Raw genomic sequence first — 26,706 nt, forward strand, 5'->3', positions numbered from 1 at the left:
TTTTTATTTTTAAATATTTATTTTGATATATATACTGGGTATATATATATATATATATATATATATATATAATATATAATATATATATATATATATATATATATATATATATACTGTATATATGATTTTTTGAAAAATATATATCCCATTGACTAGTAAACCATAGTGATATCCCCCCCCCCGTGTATAATTATATACAGATAGATATATAGAAATAAATATTTAAAAATAACAAGTACATTTTCTTTTAAGTTAAGAACATTAGAATGTTAAATTTTTATATTCAATACACAGTAAAACAATATATATAAAAAATAATAAAAATTATTTTTTTTATGTTTAAAGGTATTTGGGTGTAAAGGGCTCCAAAGTATATCTATATGTCTATATATGTGTATAGATTGGTATATATGTATGTTTATCCATATTTACACATATAAACATAAATACACATTATATATATATATATATATATATATATATATATATATATACATACATACATACATACACACACATATATTTAAACATGTATGTATATATAATAGCCCTTCCCAGTTAATACCTTGTCTATATACCATTTCCCTGTTAACATTATAAAACAGTTTTATTATTATTTATATAAAATATTTTATCAGAAAGTGTATATGTGTTTGGTGCAACTTTTTTTTTTTTTTTAAACCTTACACTTTACGCTTAGTAAATGTTGTTTGTGCTTGAGCTCAGCTATTTACTTTCAACTTGTAATATGCACACTAGTTAGTGGCATTTTAGACATATTTGTAAGTATTCCAAGACTAGTTGAAAACAGCCTATTATGTGCAAGACACTCTGAAATGGTAACTGTATTATTATTATTATTATTATTATTATTAACATTTATTTATAAAGTGCCAACATTTTATGCAGCGCTATTACAGAGGTAGATTACATTTATTAAGGTACAAACAATACTAGAGTTACAATGGTATGTTACATACATTTCACAAACTGTTTAGCAAACAATATAAAAAGTTCCTTAAAACAGTTACAGTGAAGTTTTCCACAAAAGGAGGGCCCTGCCCTTGAGCACAATCAGTAGTAGATGCACTTTTATACAAAGTGAGCTACAGTTTGAAGGGCTCTCAAGCTTACAATCTAAAGGACAAATGATGTATGACACAGAAGGAGGGAGAAGAGAAATCAGAGTATTTGCAGTGTGGTAATTTGAGGATATATGAAAGTTGTAGCAGAGGTAGATAACAGAGCAGTTTTGTGTGAGAAAATAGCGTTGCTTCCTCTAATGAGTCAGGTAAAGTGATAATTGAACCTCATATCAATACAAGGAGTTGTTATAAAAATGAGTAAACTATTGGGTGGAGAGGAGGGTTGAGTGGGAAGTGCTTGGAGTTTGTTGGAGATGTTTGTCTGTAGATCTGTTGTAAGATGAGAGTGAATATTTTTGAGAAAAACATAATTTATGTAAGAACTTACCTGATAAATTAATTTCGTTCATATTGGCAAGAGTCCATGAGCTAGTGACGTATGGAATATTCAATCCTACCAGGAGGGGCAAAGTTTCAAAACCCTAAAATGCCTATAAATACACCTCTCACCACACCCACAATTCAGTTTAACTAATAGCCAAGTAGTGGGGTGATAGAAAAAGGAGTAAAATAGCATACAAAAAAGAGGAACTGAAAATATAATTGTGCTTTTATACAAAAAATCATAACCACCAGAAAAAGGGTGGGCCTCATGGACTCTTGCCAATATGAAAGAAATGAATTTATCAGGTAAGTTCTTACATAAATTATGTTTCTTTCGTGTAATTGGCAAGAGTCCATGAGCTAGTGACGTATGGGATAGAAATACCCAAGATGTGGGAGACCACAGAATAGTCACTAGAAAGGGAGGGATAAAATAAAAACAGCCATTTTCCGCTGAAAAAATTAAATCCACAAAAAATGTTTTCTCATAAATTGAAAGAAAAAAACTTAAAACAAAAAAGCAGAAAAATCAAACTGAAACAGCTGCCTGAAGAACTTTTCTATCAAAGACTGCTTCAGAAGAAGCAAAGAAGACCAAGTTGCTGCTTTGCAAATCTGATTAACTGAAGCTTCATTCTTAAAAGCCCAAGAAGTGGAGACTGATCTAGTAGAATGAGCTGTGATCCTCTGAGGTGGGGACTGTCCCGCCTCCAAATAAGCTTGATGAATCAAAAGCTTTAACCAAGATGCCAAAGGAAAGGCAGAAGCTTTCTGACCTTCCCTAGAACCAGAGAAGACAACAAATGGACTAGAAGTCTTCCTGAAATCTTTAGTAGCTTCAACATAATATTTCAAAGCTCTTACAACATCCAAAGAATGCAAAGATCTTTCAAGAGCATTCTTGGGATTAGGACACAAGGAAGGAACAACAATTCGGAAACTCTTCTAGCAGAATTAATATCCAAAGAATGCATAGGCTCATAATGAGGAGCCTGCAAAGTCTTCAAAACCAAATTAAGACTCCAAAGAGGAGAGATTGAGTTAATAACAGGCTTGATACGAACCAAAGCCTGAACAAAACAGTGAATATCAGGAAGCTTAGCAATCTTTCTATGAAATAAAACAGAAAGAGCAGAGATTTGTCCCTTCAAAGTACTTGCAGACAAACCTTTATCTAAACCATCCTGAAGAAACTGTAAAATTCTAGAAATTCTAAAAGAATGCCAGGAGAATTTATGAGAAGAACACCATGAAATATAGGTCTTCCAAACTCAATAATAAATCTTTCTTGAAACAGACTTACGAGCCTGTAGCATAGTATTAATCACTGAGTCAGAGAAACCTCTATGACTAAGCACTAAGCAATCAATTTCCATACTTTCAAATTTAACGATTTGAGATCCTGATGTAAAAACGGTCTTTGAGACAGAAGGTCTGGTCTTAGAGGAAGTGGCCAAGGCTGGCAACTGGACATCCGAACAAGATTTGCATACCAAAACCTGTGAGGCCACGCTGGTGCTATCAGAAACACATACGATTGTTCCATAATGATCTTGGAGATCACTCTTGGAAGAAGAACTAGAGGCGGAAAGATATAAGCAGGTTGGTAAAACCAAGGAACTGCTAAAGCATCCACCATCTCCGCCTGAGGATCCTGGGACCTGGACAGGTACCTAGGAAGTTTCTTGTTGAGACGAGAAGCCATCAGATCTATTTCTGGAAGACCCCACATCTGTACATTCTGACAAAATACATCTGGATGGAGAGACCACTCCCCGGATGTAAGGTCTGACGGCTGAGATAATTTGCTTCCCAATTGTCTACACCTGGGATATGCACGGCAGAAATTAGACAAGAGCTGGATTCTGCCCAAAAAGTATCCAAGATACTTCTTTCATAGCTAGGGGACTGCGAGTCCCACCCTGATGATTGACATTTGCCACAGTTGTGATATTGTCCATCTGAAAACAAATGAATGGTTCTCTCTTAACAGAGGCCAAACCTGAAAAAGCCCTGAAAATAGCACAGAGTTCTAAAATATTGATTAGTAACCTCGCCTCTTGAGGTTTCCAAACCCCTTGTGCTGTCAGAGATCCCCAGACAGCTCCCCAACCTGAAAGACTTGCATCTGTTGTGATCACAGTTATGGTAGGACGAACAAAAGAGGCCCCCTGAATTAAACGATGATAGTCTAACCACCAAGTCAGAGAGAGTTGAATGTTGGGATTTAAGAATATCAATTGTGATATCTGAGTATAATCCCTGCACCATTGATTCAGCATACAAAGCTGTAGAGGTCATGTGTGAAAACGAGCAAAGGGGATCGCGTCCGATGCTGCAGTCATGAGGCCTAAAACTTCCATGCACATAGCCACTGAAGGGAATGATTGAGACTGAAGGTTTCGACAAGCTGAAACCGATTTCATTCCTCTCTTGTCTGTTAAGGACAGAGTCATGGACACTGAATCTATCTGGAAACCTAAAAAGGTGACCCTTGTCTGAGGAATCAAGAAACTCTTTGGTAAATTGATCCTCCTTCCATGTCTTTGAAGAAACAACACTAGTTGATTCGTGTGAGATTCGGCTAAATGTAAAGACTGAGCTAGAACCAAGATATCGTCCAAATAAGGAAACACCGCAATACCCTGTCCTCTGATTACAGATGGAAGGGCACTGAGAACATTTGAAAAGATCCTTGGAGCTGTTGCTAAGCCAAATGGAAGAGTGACAAATTGATAATGCTTGTCTAGAAAAGAGAATCTCAGAAACCGATAGTGGTCTGGATGAATCGGAATGTGAAGATATGCATCCTGTAAGTCTATCGTGGACATATAATGACCTTGCTGAACAAAAGGCAAAATAGTCCTTATAGTCACCATCTTGAAAGTTGGGACTCTTACAAAACGATTTAAAAACTTCAGATCCAGAACTGGCCTGAATGAATTTTCTTTCTTTGGGACAATGAATAGATTTGAATAAAACCCCAGATCCTGTTCCTGAAACGGAACTGGTTTTATTACCCCTGAAAGCTCTAAATCTGAAACACACTTTAGAAAAGCCTGAGCCTTTACCGGATTTGCTGGAACGTGAGAGAGAAAGAATCTTCTCACAGGAGGTCTTACTCTGAATCCTATTCAATACCCTTGAGAGACAGTACTCTGAATCCACTGATTTTGAACAGAATCTGTCCAAATGTCTTGGAATAATTTCAATCTGCCCCCCACCATCTGAACTGGATCGAGGGCTGCACCTTCATGCAGACTTGAGGTCTAGCTTTGGTTTCTTAAAAGGCTTGGATTTATTCCAACTTCTAGAAGGTTTCCAATTGGAACCAGAGACTTAAGGGGAAGGATTGGTTTTCTGTTCCTTGTTCTGTCGAAAAGAACTAAAACGATTAGAAGCTATAGATTTACCCTTTAGATCTTTTATCCTGAGGCAAACAAACTCCCTTCTCTCCAGTGGTAGTTGAAATAATTGAATCCAACTGAGAACCAAATAAATTGTTGCCTTGGAAAGAAAGAGATAGTAATCTAAACTTAGATACCATGTCAGCATTCCAAGATTTGAGCCATAAAGCTCTTCTAGCTAAAATAGCTAAAGACAAAGATTTAACATCAATTTTGATGATATCAAAAATAGCATCACAGATAAAATGATTAGCATGTTGAAGCAAACAAACAATGCTAGACTAATCAGGATCTGTTTCCTGTTGCGCTAAGCTATCCAACCAAAAGGTTGATGCAACCGCAACATCAGCCATAGCAATGGCAGGCCTGAAAAGATAGCCAGAATATAAATAAGCTTTCCTTAGATAAGATTCAAGTTTCCTATCTAAAGGATCTTTAAAAGAAGTTCTGTCTCCCATAGGAATAGTAGTACGTTTGGCAAGAGTAGAAATAGCCCCATCAACTTTGGGGACTTTTTCCCAAAAATCTAATCTAGCCACTGGCAAAGGGTACAACCTTTTAAACCTAGAAGAAGGAATGAAAGAAGTACCAGGCTTAATCCATTCCTTAGCAATCACATCAGAAATAGCATCAGGAACTGGAAAAACCTCAGGATTAACCACAGGAGGTTTATAAACATAATTTAAACGTTTACTAGTTTTGATATCAAGAGTACTAGACTCCTCAATATCCAAAGTAACCAACACTTCTTTCAACAAGGAACGAATTTACTCAATCTTGAAAAGATAAGTAGATTTGTCAATGTCTGAGATAGGATCTTCTGAATCAGAGAGATCCTCATCAGAGGAGGATATTTCAGTATGTTGTCGGTCATTAGAAATGTCATCAAATTTATGAGAAGTGTTAAAAGACCTTTTACATTTATTAGAAGGCGGAATAGCAGACAAAGAGGCCTATTTATCAAATGTCTGTCGGACCTGATCTGACAGTGCGGATCGGGTCCGACAGACATCGCTGAATGCGGAGAGCAAAACACTCTCTGTATTCAGCATTGCACCAGCAGCTCTTGTGAGCTGCTGGTGCAACGCCACCCCCTGGCCGCCCGCAGGGGGTATCAATCAACCCGATCGTATTCGATTGGCTTGAATTGTGGTGATCTCTGTCCGCCTCATCAGAGCAGGTGGACAGGGTTATGGAGCAGCGGTCTTTAGACTGCTGCTCCATAGCTTGCGTTTCTGGCGAGTCTGAAGACTCACCAGAAACACGGGCCCTCAAGCCCCATTCGGCGCTTAATAAATGGGCCTTTAAAGCCTTCTGTAAAGCATCAGCAATATAATTGTTCATATCAACAGGGATATTATGTACATCAGATGTTGAAGGAACAACAGAAGCTGTACTAGTACTGATGGAACCGTTTTCTGCGTGCAATAGCTTATCATGACAACTGTTACATACTACAGCTGGAGATATAATCTCAGCTAACTTACAACAGATACACTTAGCTTTGGTAGAACTGCGAACAGGCAGCAGGGTTCCAACAGTTGCTTCCGAGACAGGATCAGATTGAGACATCTTGCAAAATGTAAAAGAAAAACAACATTAAAGCAAAATTTACAATTTCCTTATATGGCAGTTTCAGGACTGGGAAAAAATGGAAACAGCATGAGCATATAGAAGGCAAGAGGCGCTATTTTTTTTGGCGCCAAGTATGACGCACAATGCAAAAGGAAGCTTAGAATTTTTTTGGCACCAACAACACCTGGAAATAACGCAACTCGCGTCATAACAGACGCAACCTCATGCAAGGAAACCTGGCGTCAACCAAGACGCCGGAAATGCCGAACTTGCATCATCAAAGACGTACTTTCACGCCAAAAAAATTAGCAATGTCGGACGGACATGGTTCGCTATAGCGAATCATGTTCGCTCAACATTTGTTAAATCTACCCCATGGTATTGATTCATTAAAGCTCTTTTTATCACTATTGTAAAGGCTGTATACAATAGACAGAACACACATTTACATATGAATGTATGTATATATCCTTTCTGTGCAAGGGTCAATTATTTTACATCATCCTATATTAAAAATCAGAAAAAAAGCCTTGATCTCAGCAAACCTATTGTACCCAGTGCTGCTTGAAACACAGCTTTACTTTTGCTTTAAAACTTATTTTTAAATTAAAATTTAGCTTCCTAAACCTCATAAATTATATTCCCACTGTTGCATTATTCCCCCTGTATTTATAGCTGTGAATAAAGAAAATACAATTTGCTTTACAAAACAAGATTGCTGTTAGTGAAGACATTTATAATTAAGCAACTATGGAGAGCAAGTAGAATAATCATGGGGTTGATAATTAAAGTTTTGATTAATTCGTTGTAGATAGTTCCATAATCACATTACATTCCTGTCCATGGTGATTACACTGTTATCCTATTTGGATTATGTGTATGTAAATTACAGTTCTCTTGATTTTCCCTTTCATTTTTGCCACCCACCGTAGCTACAAGCTATTTTTTATTTTACTTGGGTGAGCAGGCATACCTCATAGAAGAGAGTGCAGCAATAGTAATTCTTTCTAAAAGTTAATGACTTTTTAAATTAAATGTAATTTTTTATTTTAACAAAACATATGAATTTAATTTTCCAAAAAACAAAAGCAGAATTGGCATGCCCCTTTTAACTCCACTGAAATGAGTACATTGATACGACTGTATTGACAAAGGATTTTTTTGGGGGTATGCTCTAATGTTCCCTTCATAGAGATGCCTTTCTAGAAACTAAAAGACTTTTGTTCCTGTGTATTCTGCTGACCAAATTCATTGAAACATGAGGACATCCTCAATATTTGAGTAAATATGAATGAAATAATATTGATATTGGAGAGATCTGTGTCTCTGGAGGACTGTCTTTTATTTTCAGTGGATCCAGAACATTCTTATGTACAAAGAGTTGCACAGTCAGATGTTATGTGATGGGTTACTAGAAAACCAGATGTTTTTTGTTCCTGAAATGCAAAAGGGATTAAAATGCTTCATGTTACCGCTACTGGTATGATCTGCACTAATAGCAGTGTCCATCACCGAAACAATGTAATGTAGAGCCTTTGGTTGTGTGTGTGTATGTATATATGCATGCGTGTATGTATATATGCATGCGTGTATGCATATATGCATGCGTGTATGTTTATGTGTGGGAAAAGATAAAATGAGTGGAAAGGGTAATACGTTAACATTGGAAAGTATCAAATTCAGAAGCAATATGTAAAAGTTCTGCATTGTAGAAAGCATGTTAAAAATAAAGGTACTTTGTTAGTATACTAATGTGTTCAGGTACTTGGACTGCATGGTTCTGGATGAATCCAGTTTTTAACAGGATGCTGGTACAGGGGGTTATGAATTCATTGATTTGCTGTGTACATATTTGTAAAACTATATTTGACGTTTTATTTGCAGAGGAGATTACAAATTTCAGTAACACAAAATAACCCTTCCTCAGATTCTAGGTTTCCTCCAAAAATGAGAGTCATGAATAGGTAAATGGCTGAGTTACAATAGTGCTCAGAAGCACCAAAAGGCTAAAGAATATATTTCTTATCTTACAAAAAAATGTGATATATAATAGTTATGCTTGCACTTAAAGGGACAGTGTACTGTACTCCCCCTTTAATGTGTTCAATGATCCATTTTACCTGCCATTTAAAATAGTTGCATTGCCTGTTGTTTCCCAATTTATACCTAAAATATCAGTACTTACCTACTGTTTACAGAAAAGCTATGTAAACAAGACAGTTTAGAAGTAATAACGTTCTGAGTGGTTGGTGAGACAGAAAGATAATAAAATATTACATTTTCATTGTTCTCTCTAAGGCACTGATATTCAAAACCTCTCCCCTCATATGAGCTATTCTAAAATGATCCTCCAGCACTGCGAGATCTCTAGTGAAATATTCAAAAGGCAGATTTTGCTTTGCTTCTCCAAGGGGTGTTCCCTGCATTTCTGTATATGAAGAAAAGACAAGCCCATTGCAATATAGCACTGCATGACATGACAATTCCAATTGTGCTGCATTTACACTTTGTGGTTTCTATTTTATTTCAATTTACACTTTAGATTAAATTGTATTAGATTTAAACTTTGTACTTTCTATTTTGTATTTCATTTTTTATACCGCTGTGTATTTAGGATTGTGGTTTTTCAATTTCTGATTAAGCCTTCACAGTTTCTGTGTAACTTTAACAAATGGGGCTCATTAAATTAAAACTGAAAATTGTTAGCTTTAGTTTCCCAGAGAGCTTCATTACTTTCTATGTGCCAGATAATCAAACATTCTCTGTTTTGGAGAGAGATTATAGCGCTGACTTCGCAGGGGCAGAACTCACTGAATTTTCTAAGAAAAGGGGAGGAACCTGAAAATCCAAGAAAGACGAGAGATGCCTTCTATAGAAAGTATTAAAGTTCTCTGGGATATAAAATGTCACATGAGAAAGAGAAGGTAACTGGATAACTCCAGGGGCTGAATTATCAAGCTTGCCAGAAACAGCAGTTATGAAGCAGCGGTCAATCCATCCGATCCAAACGATCGGGCTGATTGACACCCCCTGCTAGCGGTCGATTGGCTGCAAATCTACAGGGGAGGCATTGCAAAAGCAGTTCACAAGAAATGCTTGTGCAATGATAAATGCCGACAGCGTATGCTGTCCGCATTTATTGTTGTGCGGCGGACATTATACGATACATGTCCGCACTTTAGTAAATTGGCCCCAAAGGCTCTGTTTGCATCAATTCCAAATTGAACTGAAAGTTTTCAATACAATTGAACTTGCTTTTGTCTATATCTTATTATATATTACTTTTCTGTTTGTTAAAATTTAGCTGACAAGATAAATCAGTGAGACAAGCTTGTTTAAAATGCTTAGAAAGTTTCACAAGACTTTTCAGACCCTGGAAACTCCCCTGTTCAGCCCATGGAAATGCCCTGTCCCTCCCACTTTCTGAAACTGTCAGTTTACAATGGAGAAAATACAAAGTACAATGTAATTTTATACAAAGTATAATCCTAAATTATTAAAGTAACACAGAAATTTTCAAAGCATTTTAACAGGCCCATTTATCAAGCTCTGTATGGAGCTTGAAGGGCCGTGTTTCTGGCGAGTCTTCAGACTCACCAGAAACACAACTTATGAAGCAGAGGTCTAAAGACCGCTGCTCCATAACCCTGTCCGCCTGCTCTGAGCAGGCGGACAGGAATCGCCGGAAATCAACCCGATCGAATACGATCGGGTTGATTGACACCTCCCTGCTGGCGGCCGATTGGCCGCGAGTCAGCAGGGGGCAGCGTTGCACCAGCAGCTCTTGTGAGCTGCTGGTGCAATGTTAAATGCGGAGAGCGTATTGCTCTCCACATTTAGCGAGGTCTTGCGGACCTGATCCGCAGTGTCGGATCAGGTCCGCAAGACCTTTTATAAATTGGGGCCTTTATGTATAAAATGACAAATTAGAAAGTGCAAAGCTTAAATGCAATAATATTGAAAGTACCCAATCTGAAATGTATAGTAATGCACAACGTGTAAGTGTAACAAAACTCAAATATCATGCAGTGTTATATTGCACTGGGCTTGTCTCTGCTTCACATACATAAATGGGAGCAATATCACCGTGCTGGAGAGTTCCTTCCCTTTTTCTTTCGAAAATTTAGTGAGTTCAGCCTTTGTGAAGTCTGAACTACAATTTTTCTCCAAACTGGAGAATATTTGAACATCAGGGCCTAAGTATTGGACTCACTTTGTATAGGAAGCTAAAATACGGAGGATTTTGTGTAAATATAGAGGGATAAGCTAATGAGGGCTGCACTTCGTGTTAGCTCACCCCATGTGCTTGTGTTGTGGTTTCAATTACCAAATTCAGCTATTTCATATAAAAAATAAAAACAAAGCAATCATTTAACACAACTTTTTTTTTGCCGTGGCACACTTTTTTACATTAAAAAATCCTGCGGCACACCACCATCCCAAAATTTTACAAAATCACACATTGTAGCCTAATACAGTGTATATATATATATATATATATATATATATATATATATATATATATATATATATATATATATATATATATATACATACATACATATATATAAACTCTGTTTTCTTTCATGTAATTAGCAAGAGTCCATGAGCTAGTGACGTATGGGATATACATTCCTACCAGGAGGGGCAAAGTTTCCCAAACCTCAAAATGCCTATAAATACACCCCTCACCACACCCACAAATCAGTTTTACAAACTTTGCCTCCTATGGAGGTGGTGAAGTAAGTTTGTGCTAGATTCTACGTTGATATGCGCTCCGCAGCAGGTTGGAGCCTGGTTTTCCTCTCAGCGTGCAGTGAATGTCAGAGGGATGTGAGGAGAGTATTGCCTATTTGAATGCAATGATCTCCTTCTACGGGGTCTATTTCATAGGTTCTCTGTTATCGGTCGTAGAGATTCATCTCTTACCTCCCTTTTCAGATCGACGATATACTCTTATATATACCATTACCTCTGCTGATTTTCGTTTCAGTACTGGTTTGGCTTTCTACAACATGTAGATGAGTGTCCTGGGGTAAGTAAGTCTTATTTTCTGTGACACTCTAAGCTATGGTTGGGCACTTTGTTTATAAAGTTCTAAATATATGTATTCAAACATTTATTTGCCTTGACTCAGGATGTTCAACATTCCTTATTTTCAGACAGTCAGTTTCATATTTGGGATAATGCATTTGAATCAATCATTTTTTCTTACCTTAAAAATTTGACTTTTTTCCCTGTGGGCTGTTAGGCTCGCGGGGGCTGAAAATGCTTCATTTTATTGCGTCATTCTTGGCGCGGACTTTTTTGGCGCAAAATTTTTTCTGTTTCCGGCGTCATACGTGTCGCCGGAAGTTGCGTCATTTTTGACGTTCTTTTGCGTCAAAAGTGTCGGCGTTCCGGATGTGGCGTCATTTTTGGCGCCAAAAGCATTTAGGCGCCAAATAATGTGGGCGTCTTATTTGGCGCTAAAAAAATATGGGCGTCATTATTGTCTCCACATTATTTAAGTCTCATTATTTATTGCTTCTGGTTGCTAGAAGCTTGTTCACTGGCATTTTTTCCCATTCCTGAAACTGTCATTTAAGGAATTTGATCAATTTTGCTTTATATGTTGTTTTTTTCTATTACATATTGCAAGATGTTCCACGTTGCAACTGAGTCAGAAGATACTTCAGGAAAATCGCTGCCCGGTGCTGGAGCTACCAAAGCTAAGTGTATCTGCTGTAAACTTTTGGTATCTGTTCCTCCAGCTGTTTGTATTGAATGTCATGACAAACTTGTTAATGCAGATAAAATTTCCTTTAGTACTGTTACATTACCTGTTGCTGTTCCGTCAACATCTAATTCTCAGAGTGTTCCTGATAACATAAGATATTTTGTTTCTAAATCCATTAAGAAGGCTATGTCTGTTATTTCTCCTTCTAGTATACATAAAAGTCTTTTAAAACTTCTCTTTTTTCAGATGAATTTTTAAATGAACATCATCATTCTGATACTGATAATGGTTCTTCTGGTTCAGAGGTTTCTGTCTCAGAGGTTGATGCTGATAAATCTTCGTATTTGTTCAAGATGGAATTATTCGTTCTTTACTTAAAGAAGTATTAATTGCATTAGAAATAGAGGATTCTGGTCCTCTTGATACTAAATCTAAAGGTTTAAATAAGGTTTCTAAATCTCCTGTAGTTATTCCAGAAGTGTTTCCTGTCCCTGGTGCTATTTCTGAAGTAATTTCCAGGGAATGGAATAATTTGGGTAATTCATTTACTCCTTCTAAAACGTTTTAAGCAATTATATCCTGTGCCATCTGACAGATTAGAGTTTTGGGACAAAATCCCTAAGGTTGATGGGGCTGTCTCTACTCCTGCTATATCTTTAGCGGATGTTGCTGCAGCTTCTATTTTTTGGTTAGAAGCTTTAGCGCAACAAGTAACAGATCATAATTCTCATAGCATTATTATTCTATAACATGCTAATTATTTTATTTGTGATGCCATCTTTGATATCATTAGACTTGATGTCAGGTATATGTCTCTAGCTATTTTAGCTAGAAGAGCTTTATGGCTTAAAACTTGGAATGCTGATATGTCTTCTAAGTCAACTTTGCTATCCCTTTCTTTCCAGGGTAATAAATTATTCGGTTCTCAGTTGGATTCTTTTATCTCAACTGTTACTGGAGGGAAGGGAACTTTTTTTACCACAGGATAAAAAATCTAAAGGTAAATTTAGGTCTAATAATCGTTTTCGTTCCTTTCATCACAACAAGGAACAAAAGCCTGATCCTTCATCCTCAGGAGCGGTATCAGTTTGGAAACCTTCTCCAGTTTGGAATATATCCAAGCCTTATAGAAACCCAAAGCCAGCTCCTAAGTCCACATGAAGGTGCGGCCCTCATTCCAGCTCAGCTGGTATGGGGCAGATTACGTTTTTTTTCAAAGAAATTTGGATCAATTCTGTTCACAATCTCTGGTTTCAGAACATTGTTTCAGAAGGGTACAGAATTGGCTTCAAGTTAAGGCCTCCTGCTAAGAGATTTTTTTCTTTCCCGTGTCCCAGTAAACCCAGCAAAGGCTCAAGCATTTCTGAAATGTGTTTCAGATCTAGAGTTGGCTGGAGTAATTATGCCAGTTCCAGTTCTGGAACAGGGGCTGGGGTTTTATTCAATCTCTTCATTGTACCAAAGAAGGTCAATTCCTTCAGACCAGTTCCGGATCTATCAATATTGAATCGTTATGTAAGGATACCAACATTCAAGATGGTAACTGTAAGGACTATCCTGCCTTTTGTTCAGCAAGGGCATTATATGTCTGCAATAGATTTTCAGGATGCATATCTCCATATTCCGATTCATCCAGATCACTTTTAGTTTCTGAGATTCTCTTTTCTAGACAAGCATTACCAGTTTGTGGCTCTACCGTTTGGCCTAGCATCAGCTCCAAGAATTTTTACAAAGGTTCTCGGTGCCCTTCTGTCTGTAATCAGAGAACAGGGTATTGGTATTTCCTTATTTGGACGATATCTTGGTACTTGCTCAGTCTTCACATTTAGCAGAATCTCATACGAATCGACTTGTGTTGTTTCTTCAAGATCATGGTTGGAGGATCAATTTACCAAAAAGTTCATTGATTCCTCAGACAAGGGTAACCTTTTTAGGTTTCCAGATAGATTCAGTGTCCATGACTCTGTCTCTGACAGACAAGAGACGTCTAACATTGATATCAGCTTGTCAAAACCTTCAGTCACAATCATTCCCTTTGGTAGCCTTATGCATGGAAATTTTAGGTCTTATGACTGCTGCATCGGACGCGATCTCCTTTGCTCGTTTTCACATGCGACCTCTTCAGCTCTGTATGCTGAACCAATGGTGCAGGGATTACACAAAGATATCTCAATTAATATCTTTAAAACCGATTGTACGACACTCTCTGACGTGGTGGACAGATCACCATCGTTTAGTTCAGGGGGCTTCTTTTGTTCTTCCGACCTGGACTGTAATTTCAACAGATGCAAGTCTTACAGGTTGGGGAGCTGTGTGGGGGTCTCTGACGGCACAAGGGGTTTGGGAATCTCAGGAGGTGAGATTACCGATCAATATTTTGGAACTCCGTGCAATTTTCAGAGCTCTTCAGTCTTGGCCTCTTCTGAAGAGAGAGTCGTTCATTTGTTTTCAGACAGACAATGTCACAACTGTGGCATACATCAATCATCAAGGAGGGACTCACAGTCCTCTGGCTATGAAAGAAGTATCTCGAATTCTGGTTTGGGCGGAATCCAGCTCCTGTCTAATCTCTGCGGTTCATTTCCCAGGTATAGACAATAGGGAAGCGGATTATCTCAGTCGCCAAACGTTACATCCGGGCGAATGGTCTCTTCACCCAGAGGTATTTCTTCAGATTGTTCAAATGTGGGAACTTCCAGAAATAGATCTGATGGCTTCTCATCTAAACAAGAAACTTCCCAGGTATTTGTTCAGATCCTGGGATCCTCAGGCGGAGGCAGTGAATGCATTATCACTTCCTTGGAAGTATCATCCTGCCTATATCTTTCCGCCTCTAGTTCTTCTTCCAAGAGTAATCTCCAAGATTCTGAAGGAATGCTCGTTTGTTCTGCTGGTAGCTCCAGCATGGCCTCACAGGTTTTGGTATACGGATCTTGTTCGGATGGCTTCTTGCCAACCGTGGACTCTTCCGTTAAGACCAGACCTTCTGTCGCAAGGTCCTTTTTTTCCATCAGGATCTCAAATCCTTAAATTTAAAGGTATGGAGATTGAACGCTTGATTCTGGGTCAAAGAGGTTTCTCTGACTCTGTGATTAATACTATGTTACAGGCTCGTAAATCTGTATCTAGAGAGATATATTATAGAGTCTGGAAGACTTATATTTCTTGGTGTCTTCTCATCATTTTTCCTGGCATTCTTTTAGAATTCCAAGAATTTTATCAGTTTCTTCAGGATGGTTTAGATAAAGGTTTGTCCGCAAGTTCCTTGACAGGACAAATCTCTGCTCTTTCTGTTCTTTTTTACAGAAAGATTGCTAATCTTCCTGATTTTCATTGTTTTGTACAAGACTTGGTTCGTATAAAACCTTTCATTAAGTCAATTTCTCCTCCTTGGAGTTTGAATTTGGTTCTGGGGGCTCTTCTAGCTCCTCCTTTTGAACCCATGCATTCATTGGACATTAAACTTCTTTTTTGGAAAGTTTTGTTTCTTTTGGCCATCTCTTCTGCCAGAAGAGTTTCTGAATTATCTGCTCTTTCTTGTGAGTCTCCTTTTCTGATTTTTCATCAGGATAAGGCGGTGTTGCGAACTTCTTTTGAATTTTTACCTAAGGTTGTGAATTCCAACAACATTAGTAGAGAAATTGTGGTTCCTTCATTATGTCCTAATCCTAAGAATTCTAAGGAGAAATCATTGCATTCTTTGGATGTTGTTAGAGCTTTGAAATATTATGTTGAAGCTACTAAGTCTTTCCGAAAGACTTCTAGTCTATTTGTCATCTTTTCCGGTTCTAGAAAAGGCCAGAAAGCTTCTGCCATTTCTTTGGCATCTTGGTTGAAATCTTTAATTCATCATGCCCATGTCGAGTCGGGTAAAACTCGGCCTCAAAGGATTACAGCTCATTCTACTAGGTCAGTTTCTACTTCCTGGGCGTTTAGGAATGAAGCTTCGGTTGATCAGATTTGCAAAGCAGCAACTTGGTCCTCTGCATACTTTTACTAAATTCTACCATTTTGATGTGTTTTCTTCTTCTGAAGCAGTTTTTGGTAGAAAAGTACTTCAGGCAGCGGTTTCAGTTTGAATCTTCTGCTTATGTTTTCATTAAACTTTATTTTGGGTGTGGATTATTTTCAGCAGGAATTGGCTGTCTTTATTTTATCCCTCCCTCTCTAGTGACTCTTGCGTGGAAAGATCCACATCTTGGGTAGTCATTATCCCATACGTCACTAGCTCATGGACTCTTGCTAATTACATGAAAGAAAACATAATTTATGTAAGAACTTACCTGATAAATTCATTTCTTTCATATTAGCAAGAGTCCATGAGGCCCACCCTTTTTGTGGTGGTTATGATTTTTTTGTATAAAGCACAATTATTCCAATTCCTTTTTTTTTTTTATGCTTTCGCACTTTTTTCTTATCACCCCACTTCTTGGCTATTCGTTAAACTGATTTGTGGGTGTGGTGAGGGGTGTATTTATAGGCATTTTGAGGTTTGGGAAACTTTGCCCCTCCTGGTAGGAATGTATATCCCATACGTCACTAGCTCATGGACTCTTGCTAATATGAAAGAAATGAATTTATCAGGTAAGTTCTTACATAAATTATGTTTTTCCTTCTTTAAAAAAAGTTTACCTCCTGAACTCTAGTAAAATTTTGTAAAAGTATGGAGGTGCTAGCTTGGTTATGCTTTTTTAGTGATATTTGACCAGCAGTCAACTTGCACACCTAAATTACCAAGAAAGGAGATATAAAGGTGGTAACAGTAAACTTGAGGACTTTTTTTGAACGTTACACTCCTGAAACAGTGAATCATAATGGAGGTGCTTAGTATGTTTTTTTCAGGATATGATTTGACCTGCAGTCAACTTGCACTGCACACACAAATTACAAACAACATGATATTGCTTCATTCTTTAGCTATCTTTTGTTGAAGAAATAGCAATGCACATGTGTGAGCCAATCACACAAGGCATCTATGTGCATCCACCAATCAGCAGCTACTGAGCATATATAGATATGCTTTAACTTTTCAGCAAAGAATATCACGAGAATGAAGCTAATTAGATATTAGAAGCACATTAGAAAGTTGTTTAAAATTACATGCTCTTTCTAAATCATAAAAGAAAAAATGTGGGTTTCATGTCCCTTTAATCTGCATGACTATATTTTGATGTTAACATTTATCTTTCAGATGCAAACAAAAGAATGGACTTCACTTTGCAAAGCAAAGAATATACCTTGCTCTCAAGACTTTTCCCTCACGGATACATTAGGAGAGCCTGTAAAAATCAGAGCATGGAATATTGCTGGTCTCCCATCAGACAGCTTCTCAATTGACAATGGAATCATCATTTCGTAAGTCATTGAATATTAACCACTGAGATGTCCAATTCAGTCCTTTAGGGCCACAAACAAACCTGATTTCCCCCTATCTTAGCTTAGGTGTTGCTGTCACTTTCATTCAGTTTTATTCTCCCAATAAAGAATACATCCTGACCTATTTCCTGCTCTTAGGCACTGAAGTTGGACACTGCTGGGTGATCCTACACTTTTTTGTATTTTCTGTTGAAATCTATGGAAACTATCTAGTACAAGATAAGCAGCACCTGGGAAAGTAATGGCAGATGGGTGAACTCAGATAGAATATGCAAGTTAGTTTTATAATAAAATCTACTTTGTTCATTTGTATCCTTTGTTAAAAATCATACCCAAATAGGCTAGCTGGCAATTGTTGGCTATGGACTTTCGACTCTTTTTATTGGCTCACCGTATGTTTTCATCTATCTCCCAGTAGTGCATTGCTGCTATGGGGCTGACTTTAACTATGTGTGTAACACCTAGTAATATGCAAGCAATAGTGCAATAATGAAATGATTTAATACATAAGAGCATTTTTTGCACTTTTATGTTCCTTTAATACCTACAAAAACACATCCTATGGTTCACTGATATATATATTAAAAATACATTATTTATGCTTAAGAATCATCAATGGTTTTATGGGATTGATGGTGTATAAGAAGTAGGAATCACATTCAGATCAGATGCACCATGTTTACAGTAAAACAGAATAATGAGCAATGTATTCTTCCTCTTTAATAGCTAAAGGAATGAAAAATTACTATGAATAATGAATTATTTGCCTCATTAACTTTGCTGCTAGTAATATATTTTGTTGGAGTTAAAAGTCACCAACAATGAATTATGTTTTATGTTACATCTTACATACTATTGGCTTACTGTATTGCCACAATTTTTTATTTTTTTAAAGTAATTGTAATTACATTTTGTTCATTTCTGGTTGTCTAGTTCAAAAAGTAAAGTTTTCAGAGCACATTCAAAGGACATTATAAAAATCGACACAGGGCTAGATTACGAGCTAAGTGCAATTTATGCTCCTGCTCAAACGTAAACAACACTACATGGAGGCCTTTTGCGTGTTAACTTCTCCCCCAGACTTCAATGGAACGCAACATTTTTCAAAAAAACCTAACACTCATACTCGCATGCTAACCCGACCACGGTTCTTCACACAGCAGAATATGTTCTATTTGTTCTTAAATACATATTTCTATATATATATATCTGTATATACCTATCCCTATATTCTATATATATCTGTATATAACTATGCCTATATATCTATTTCTATAGATATATAGTTATAGAACTGTATTTTATATGAACAGTATCAAATATTTAAATAGAAATAAATGTTTAAAGGGACAGTCTAGTCCAAAACAAACTTTCATTATTCTGATAGGGAATGTAATTTTAAACAATTTTCCAATTTACTTCTATCACCAATTTTGCTTTGTTCTCTTGGTATTCTTAGTTGAAAGCTAAATCTAGGAGGTTCATATGCTAATTTATAAACCCTTGAAGGCCGCCTCTTAGCTCAGGGCATTTTGACAGTTTTTCACCACTAGAGGGTGTTAGTTCATGTGTTTCATATAGATAACACTGTGCTCACGCACATGGACTTCCTAGGAGCCAGCACTGATTGGCTACAATGCAAGTCTGTCAAAATAACTGAAATAAGGGGCAGTTTGCATAGGCTTAGATACAAGATAATCACAGAGGTAAAATTGTATTAATATAACTGTGTTGGTTATGCAAAACTAGGGAATTATCTATCTTTTAAATTATAAATATTCTGGTGTAGACTGTCCCTTTAATAATAAAAAGTACATTATTTTCTATGTGAAGGACATATGAATGTAAAATATGTGTAACATGCATTGTGTTTCACGATTTAGAGTTTAACGAGGTCGGGTTAGTGCACATTAAAATAAAAAATTCAAATATTAAATATAAAATAATGTATAAAAATTATTAAACATACGTGTTAATATTCTAAATAATACGTAGTATATATCTATATATTTTATGTTTAGAATTTAAAAAAATATTTTATATATATCAATAGCACGCCTTAAGATTACTACGTTTGCTTGTGCTCTAACCCGACCGCGTTAAAATCTAAATTGCAAGACACAATGCTCAAAATGCATATTTTACATTCCTATGTTCTTCACATAGAAAATAATGTACTTTGTATTATTAAATATATATTTCTAGATATATCTGATACTTTTCGTGTAAAATAAATATATATACCTATATATAAATAGGAATAGATGTATAGGTATATACAGATATATAGATAAATATGTATTTACAATAAAAAGGACATTATCCTGTAAGTGAAGAACATTGGAATGTTAAACATGTATAGTACATATACAGTAAAATAAATAAATACATATGTACACACATATGAATATATATATATATTTAGGCATGCCTGATTTTTTTTTGCCTGAGACCTCATATCTTTCAGCTATTTTTTTAAATAATTTTTATCAGACAGTGTTTTTATGAGTGTAACTGTACATTTAAATGTATTTTTGACGTAACAGTTAACCAGAGCTTTTAAGTTGCGCTAACCCAACGCGCGTTAAATTTGATTGTGCTCAAGCATTTTCTATCCAAGAAAATATACTATTTATACAGCCATTAGTTATTATAACAGCATTTCTATGACATAACCTCATTAGGAAGGGAAACTGAGCTGCTAAGTCAATATTTTGCAAAATCTGAATTGAACTGAACTCAGAATACTGAATGGGCATAAATAATGAAGTTGGTAAATTCATCTAGTCTGCCCATCTTTCTGTTTCACAATATCCAATACTTCTTTACTTGAGGTCCGCTGTCATGGTTTCAGGAGTTCTGATTCCTCTACCCTTAATGCAGTACAAACTACTGGGTTACTGTTCCTTTAATTCCTTCAATCAATTACCAACTTCAGCAACCTTTAAAAAAAAGACACACCCTAGATCCTGTGCTTAGTATTGTTTCATAGTGCCTACCAGCAACTACTGAGAATCTGAGCTCTCTCCTATTGAAAAGTTATTACAGAACTTTTCCTTGGATATCTGCAGTCATCGTGTAAAGTGGATTCAAAAACTCTCCTAATGTACCAACCAAACTTAAACATCTTATCACCTACTTGAGGATTTGTTTTACCAACAGGTTAAGTTGTAACCTTACTTTGTGATCATCAATTTCACCGCATTGCATATTAATGAACTGTTGCTTTGTAATTCAAGTGGGGGAAGTGAGCCGCAACTGATTATTGTGCTGTTAACTTGCCTGTCGTGGTAATGTATTGTGCTTATTATGTCATTACCTGAGCTAACCATTATATGCTGGAACTTATTGCATTAAGTTTTGCTGTTGTTGTTTAACGATCTCTGCTTGCTTACGTCACAATTGTTCTTTGCTATACTGATCACTACTCTGAGGCTGACTCCTCCTCCAAGCCATCCGGAAATCATAGCAAGTGTTTGAAACTGTTCCTCGCAGTCTTAGTAAGGAAGATTTACTTCTCAAATGAATTGCAATCTACAGCTCAGGTACTGTTTTCTATGTGACTATTTCTTCGTCCATAATAATAGTGAGCATACAAGGATCAAATGGTGATACTTTATAGATATTCAAACTCACACTTACTTTTACAAAGAGAGTCTGATATCCACACATTGATTCACATTTCTGCAGTAAGATTTCTATAAAATTATTACTGCCTTGAATTTGATAACAACTCACATAGTAACTATTGTTTAGTTGCTATTTCACTATATCATTTCTGATATTCACTTAAGTCATAGTGAATATTCTCAATATAGTGATACAAACTTTTATTAAAAAGAATTTGTTAAATCTGCAGCTGAGATCCACTATCATATATAAAGTCACTTTTAAATATCATTACATAATACTAAGCCCCTAAAAATATGGAACCAGCAGATTTACCACAAATTGTCTATAATCTGTCACAAAAGGTAGACCAATTAGGACAAGTTTTACATGACTTACAGCTGTAAAATCAATCATTAAGAAACATTATCAGAGATTCAATTGCCGTTAAATCTGCTCAGCAATATTCAACTCCTGAACCTCAGATTTCCTTGCCTGATAAATTTTCAGGTAATAGGAAAACATACAGACAATTCAAAAATGCATGTCACCTACTATATAATTTAAAACCTAGAAGTTACCCAACAGAAAGTGTAAAAGTACTCACAACCATATATTTTCTAAGGGGTGAGCCTAGAGTGTGGGCAGACAAGTTTTTTGAGACTGACGATCCTATATTGGGATCTTTACAGGATTTTTTCTCATCTATGGATGAGCTTTACTTAGATATAGACATTCAACTAACAGCTGAGGCATGAGTAATTTAAAACAAGGGAAAAGACCAGTGGAGGAGTATATAATTCAATTTAAGCAGTATGCAACAGACATCCAGTGGAATCCCATAGCCTTAAGAAACTAATTTAGGTTGGGTCTTGCTGAAGGGTTAAAAGATGAACTTGCCAGAACTGATTTGCCTAAAACATTAGAGGCTATGATGAGGTTGGTTACTCAGATAGATAGAAGACTCCGCGAGAGAAGGGCTGAACTAAACATTACAGATAACTTAACAAAGAGTTATAACCTACTACAAGTACCTAATCCCAAGGCTCAATCAGAACCCATGGAAGTTGGAGTCTTAAGAGGACTGTTGACACCAGAAGAAAGGATACAAAGACAAAGCAGGAATCTCTGCATGTATTGTGCTAACCCTATGCACACAGTGAAGGATTGTCCTGTTCTACAGGAAAACAAGATAAGTAAGTTCATCTCTATTCATTCTTCACAGAACCCAGAAAATAAATCTTTTTAATGTATTTTATCTCTTCTATTACAGTGGGATCAAAAACAAGTGACTACTGAAGCAATTATTGATTCAGGAGCTTCCGGAAATGTTATTGATTCCAATATTGTTAAAGCTAATAAAATTCCTTTGATTCTGAAGAAAACTCCAGTTTCTATTAGAGTGATTGATGGGTCAACAATCAGTTCAGGCCCTATTACACACCAGACTGTACCTCTACTATTGAAGACTGTAACAGGTCACACCAAATTAATTTCTTTTGATGTCTTACCTTCTTCTCATTTCTCTATTGTTTTAGGTATACACTGGTTACAATTACATCAACCCTCAATAGACTGGTCCACTTTTCAGGTATCTTTTAATTCCACCTATTGTTCTAATACTTATTGCCCTCAACATACACTTTTACAGTCAATAGCAGAAAATAATTCTTTACCTAGCGAATACAACCATTTTGCTGATGTCTTTAGTAAAACTGAAGCAGAAAGTCTCCCACCGTATTTATGACTGCCCTATTCAACTACAACCGGGTGCTAGTATCCCTTACGGTCATCTCTATCCTTTGAGTCAACCAGAGTTGGATCATCTTAAAGAATACTTAGAAGAAAATCTACACAAGGGGTTCATCAGGGCATCCACTTCTCCTACAGGAGCAGGAATGTTCTTTGTACGCAACAAGGATTCTACTCTCCGACCGATAATCGATTACCGAGAGCTAAATAAACGTACAATCAAAAATAGGTACCCACTACCCCTAATACCAGAAATGATCGAACGATTGTCAGAGGCTACCATCTTTTCCAAACTGGATTTCAGAGGTGCATATAATCTCATTTGGATTAGAGAAGGGGACGATTGGTTTACAGCATTCAGGACAAGATATGGGCTATATGAATATCTAGTGATGCCTTTTGGGCTATGTAATGTCCCAGCCACTTTTCAACATTTCATAAACGACATGTTTAGAGACCTTTTAGATGTCTGTATGGTTGTTTATCTCAACGACATCCTTATATATTCTAAAACCAAATCAGACCATATTAAACACGTACGTTGGGTACTCTCCAGACTAAGAGTAGATAAATTATATGCAAAACCGGAAAAATGTGTTTTCCACACAAACAAAATTTAATTCTTAGGTTATACTATTACTCCTAATGGAATCCAAATGCAGAATGAAAAAGTTGATGCAGTTAAAGATTGGCCACTTCCAAAAACAAAAAAGGAACTCCAGCGATTCCTGGGATTCTCTAATTACTACAGTAAGTTTATCAAAGGACTCCAGAAGCAACTACAGCATTCAACAAATTTTAAAATTCTTTCACCACCGCTCCTATACTCAGATTTCTTGATCCAAATCTCCAATATATATTAGAGGTGGATTCATCTGATTTTGCTATTTGAGCAGTTCTGTCACAGAGAGTCTCAATCACAGATCCTATTTACCCTGTATCCTACCTCTCAAAGGTAATGAATCTTGCTGAAATTAATTACCCCATTGGGGAGAAAGAACTTCTTCCAATAAGACTCTCCTTAGAACATTGGAGACATTTGCTAGAGGGGACCAAGTTACCAATTACAGTATAGTATACACAGATCACAAGAATCTTCAGTACTTACAAAATAACAAAACGTTATCTGCAAGACAAGTCCGTTGGAGTTTATACTTTGCCCCATTTAACTTCAATATAATTTACAGACCTGCTACAAAAAATGGAAAAACTGACGCCCTTTCACGTTCCCTTGAAAAACCAGAAGTAACTGCCACTAGAACCATGATACCTACAGAACATTTCATAGGAATCTCATCCCAATTCCTTGCAGAATTAAGACGTTCCTTAGAAAAAGACTTTTAGATGCCTCATATACCTCTAGTCAAAGACGCTGGAATTTATTACTATAAGGACAAGATTTATGTTCCAACTGATTTAAGGATACAATTGCTAAAGAATTATCATGACTCACCTTTGTCTGGACATCATGATATACAACGGACTTTGGAACAGGTTACTAGGAATTTCTGATGGCCGAATATGAAAACCACTGTACAAGAATATATACAATCCTGTCTTGTTTGTGGCACATCAAAGTCAGAAAAAAAAACACCTTATGCACTTTTAATGCCTTTACCTGTACCCGAAAAAACCATTGGCAACATATAGCGATGGACTTTATTGTTGAATTACCCATTTAAAAAAATCATAACACTATCTTAGTTCTTATAGATATATTCACCAAGATGGCACACTTCATACTTTACCACAAACTTCCTACTTCTTCAGAAACCGCTACCCTCTTCCTCAACAACATAGTAAAACTGCATGGAATACCACCAATAATAACGACTGACAGGGGGACTCAATTCACCTCCCACTTCTGGAGCAAATTATGTGAAGTAACCCAGATAGATCATCGTTTTATTACCTCATTCCATCCTCAAACAAACGGTCAAGCAGAAAGACTAATCCAATGGCTTGAGCAATACCTCAGGTGTTACTGTTCATACCAGCAGAATGAATGGGTTAAATACCTCCCAATGGCTGAACACGCCTTCAATAATCTTGTAAATTCATCTACAACAATGACCCCATTTTATGCAAACTATGGGTATTGTCCCTCATTCTAGTTATCCTCCCTCATTCTAGTTATCCTCCAACGCTGGAACTACTTCACCTTTAGTTGATGATTTACATAACTCTCTCTCTGAGAATTTTAAGATGATTCATCAAAACATACAAATGGCCCAAGACACCCAAAAACACTATTATGATTTACGTAGGAGGACTCCTCCAACATATTCAGTAGGAGACCTGGTCTGGCTTTCCACAAAGAATATAAGATTACAAATCCCCAGTAAAAAGCTAGCCAGTCTTTTCATTGGTCATTTCCCAATTTTACATATTGTCAATGACAAAGCAGTCACTTTAAAATTACCGACTACAATGAGGATACATCCTACATTTCATGTATCCTTGATAAAACCCCATAAGACAACAAGAGATCCTCATACTTTATTACCCCCTTCACCACAAATCATAGTGGAAGATGAATACGAAGTACATTCTTGTAGGGGAGAATTACAATATTTAGTTAATTGGAAGAATTACTCATCAGAGGAAGACACATGGGAGCCAGCATCCAACCTTAATGCTCCCAGACTTGTATCCATGTTCCATCGGAGGTTTCCTGATCAACCAAGACCTCAAGCTGTGGAACAGCTTCTTTGAATGGGGGGTCATGTCATGGTTTCAGGAGTTCTGATTCCTCTACAATTAATGCAGTACAAACTACTGGGTTACTATTCCTTTAATTCCTTTAATCAACTACCAACTTTAGCAACCTTTAAAAAAAAGACACACCCTAGATCCTGTGCTTAGTATTGTTTCATAGTGCCTACCAGCAACTACTGAGAATCTGAGCTCTTTCCTATTGAAAAGTTATTACGGAACTTTTCTTTGGATATCTGCAGTCTTCATCGTGTAAAGTGGATTCATAAACTCTCCTAATGTACCAACCAAACTTAAACATCTTATCACTTACTTGAGGATTTGTTTTACCAACAGGTTAAGTTGTAACCTTACTTTGTGATCATCAATTTCACCGCATTGCATATTAATGAACTGTTGCTTTGTAATTCAAGTGGGGGAAGTGAGCCGCAACTGATTATTGTGCTGTTAACTTGCCTGTTGTGGTAATGTATTGTGCTTATTATGTCATTACCTGAGCTAACCATTATATGCTGGAACTTATTGCATTAAGTTTTGCTGTTGTTGTTTAACGATCTTTACTTGCTTACGTCACAATTGTTCTTTGCTATACTGATCACTACTCTGAGGCTGACTCCTCCTCCAAGCCATCCGGAAATCATTGCAAGTGTTTGAAACGGTTCCTCGCAGTCTTAGTAAGGAAGATTTACTTCTCAAAACGAATTGCAATCTACAGCTCAGGTACTGTTTTGTATGTGACTATTTCTTCGTCCATAATAATAGTGAGCATACAAGGATCAAATGGTGACACTTTATAGCTATTCAAACTCACACTTACTTTTACAAAGAGAGTCTGATATCCACACATTGATTCACATTTCTGCAGTAAGGTTTATATAAAATTATTACTGCCTTCAATTTCATAACAACTCGCATAGTAACTATTGTTTAGTTGCTATTTCACTATATAATTTCTGATATTCACCTTAGGTCATAGTGAATATTCTCAATATAGTGATACAAACTTTTATTAAAACAAATTTGTTAAATCTGCAGCTGAGATCCACTATCATATATAAAGTCACTTTTGAATATCATTACATCT

At 36.6% G+C, this 26,706-nt stretch overlaps 1 protein-coding gene across 1 annotated transcript in view; it reads left to right on the top strand.

The window, feature by feature from the left end:
• DNAH7 (dynein axonemal heavy chain 7) overlaps nt 1-26,706 on the top strand; it is a 784,664-nt gene that overhangs the window by 544,726 nt on the left and 213,232 nt on the right. The window contains exon 45 of the mRNA XM_053698573.1: nt 17,362-17,525. Within this exon, the coding sequence (XP_053554548.1) occupies nt 17,362-17,525 (164 nt within the window). The remainder of the gene's footprint in view (nt 1-17,361; nt 17,526-26,706) is intronic.

Source organism: Bombina bombina, chromosome 1, assembly GCF_027579735.1.
Source record: "Bombina bombina isolate aBomBom1 chromosome 1, aBomBom1.pri, whole genome shotgun sequence".
In the NCBI taxonomy this organism is placed as follows: domain Eukaryota; kingdom Metazoa; phylum Chordata; class Amphibia; order Anura; family Bombinatoridae; genus Bombina; species Bombina bombina.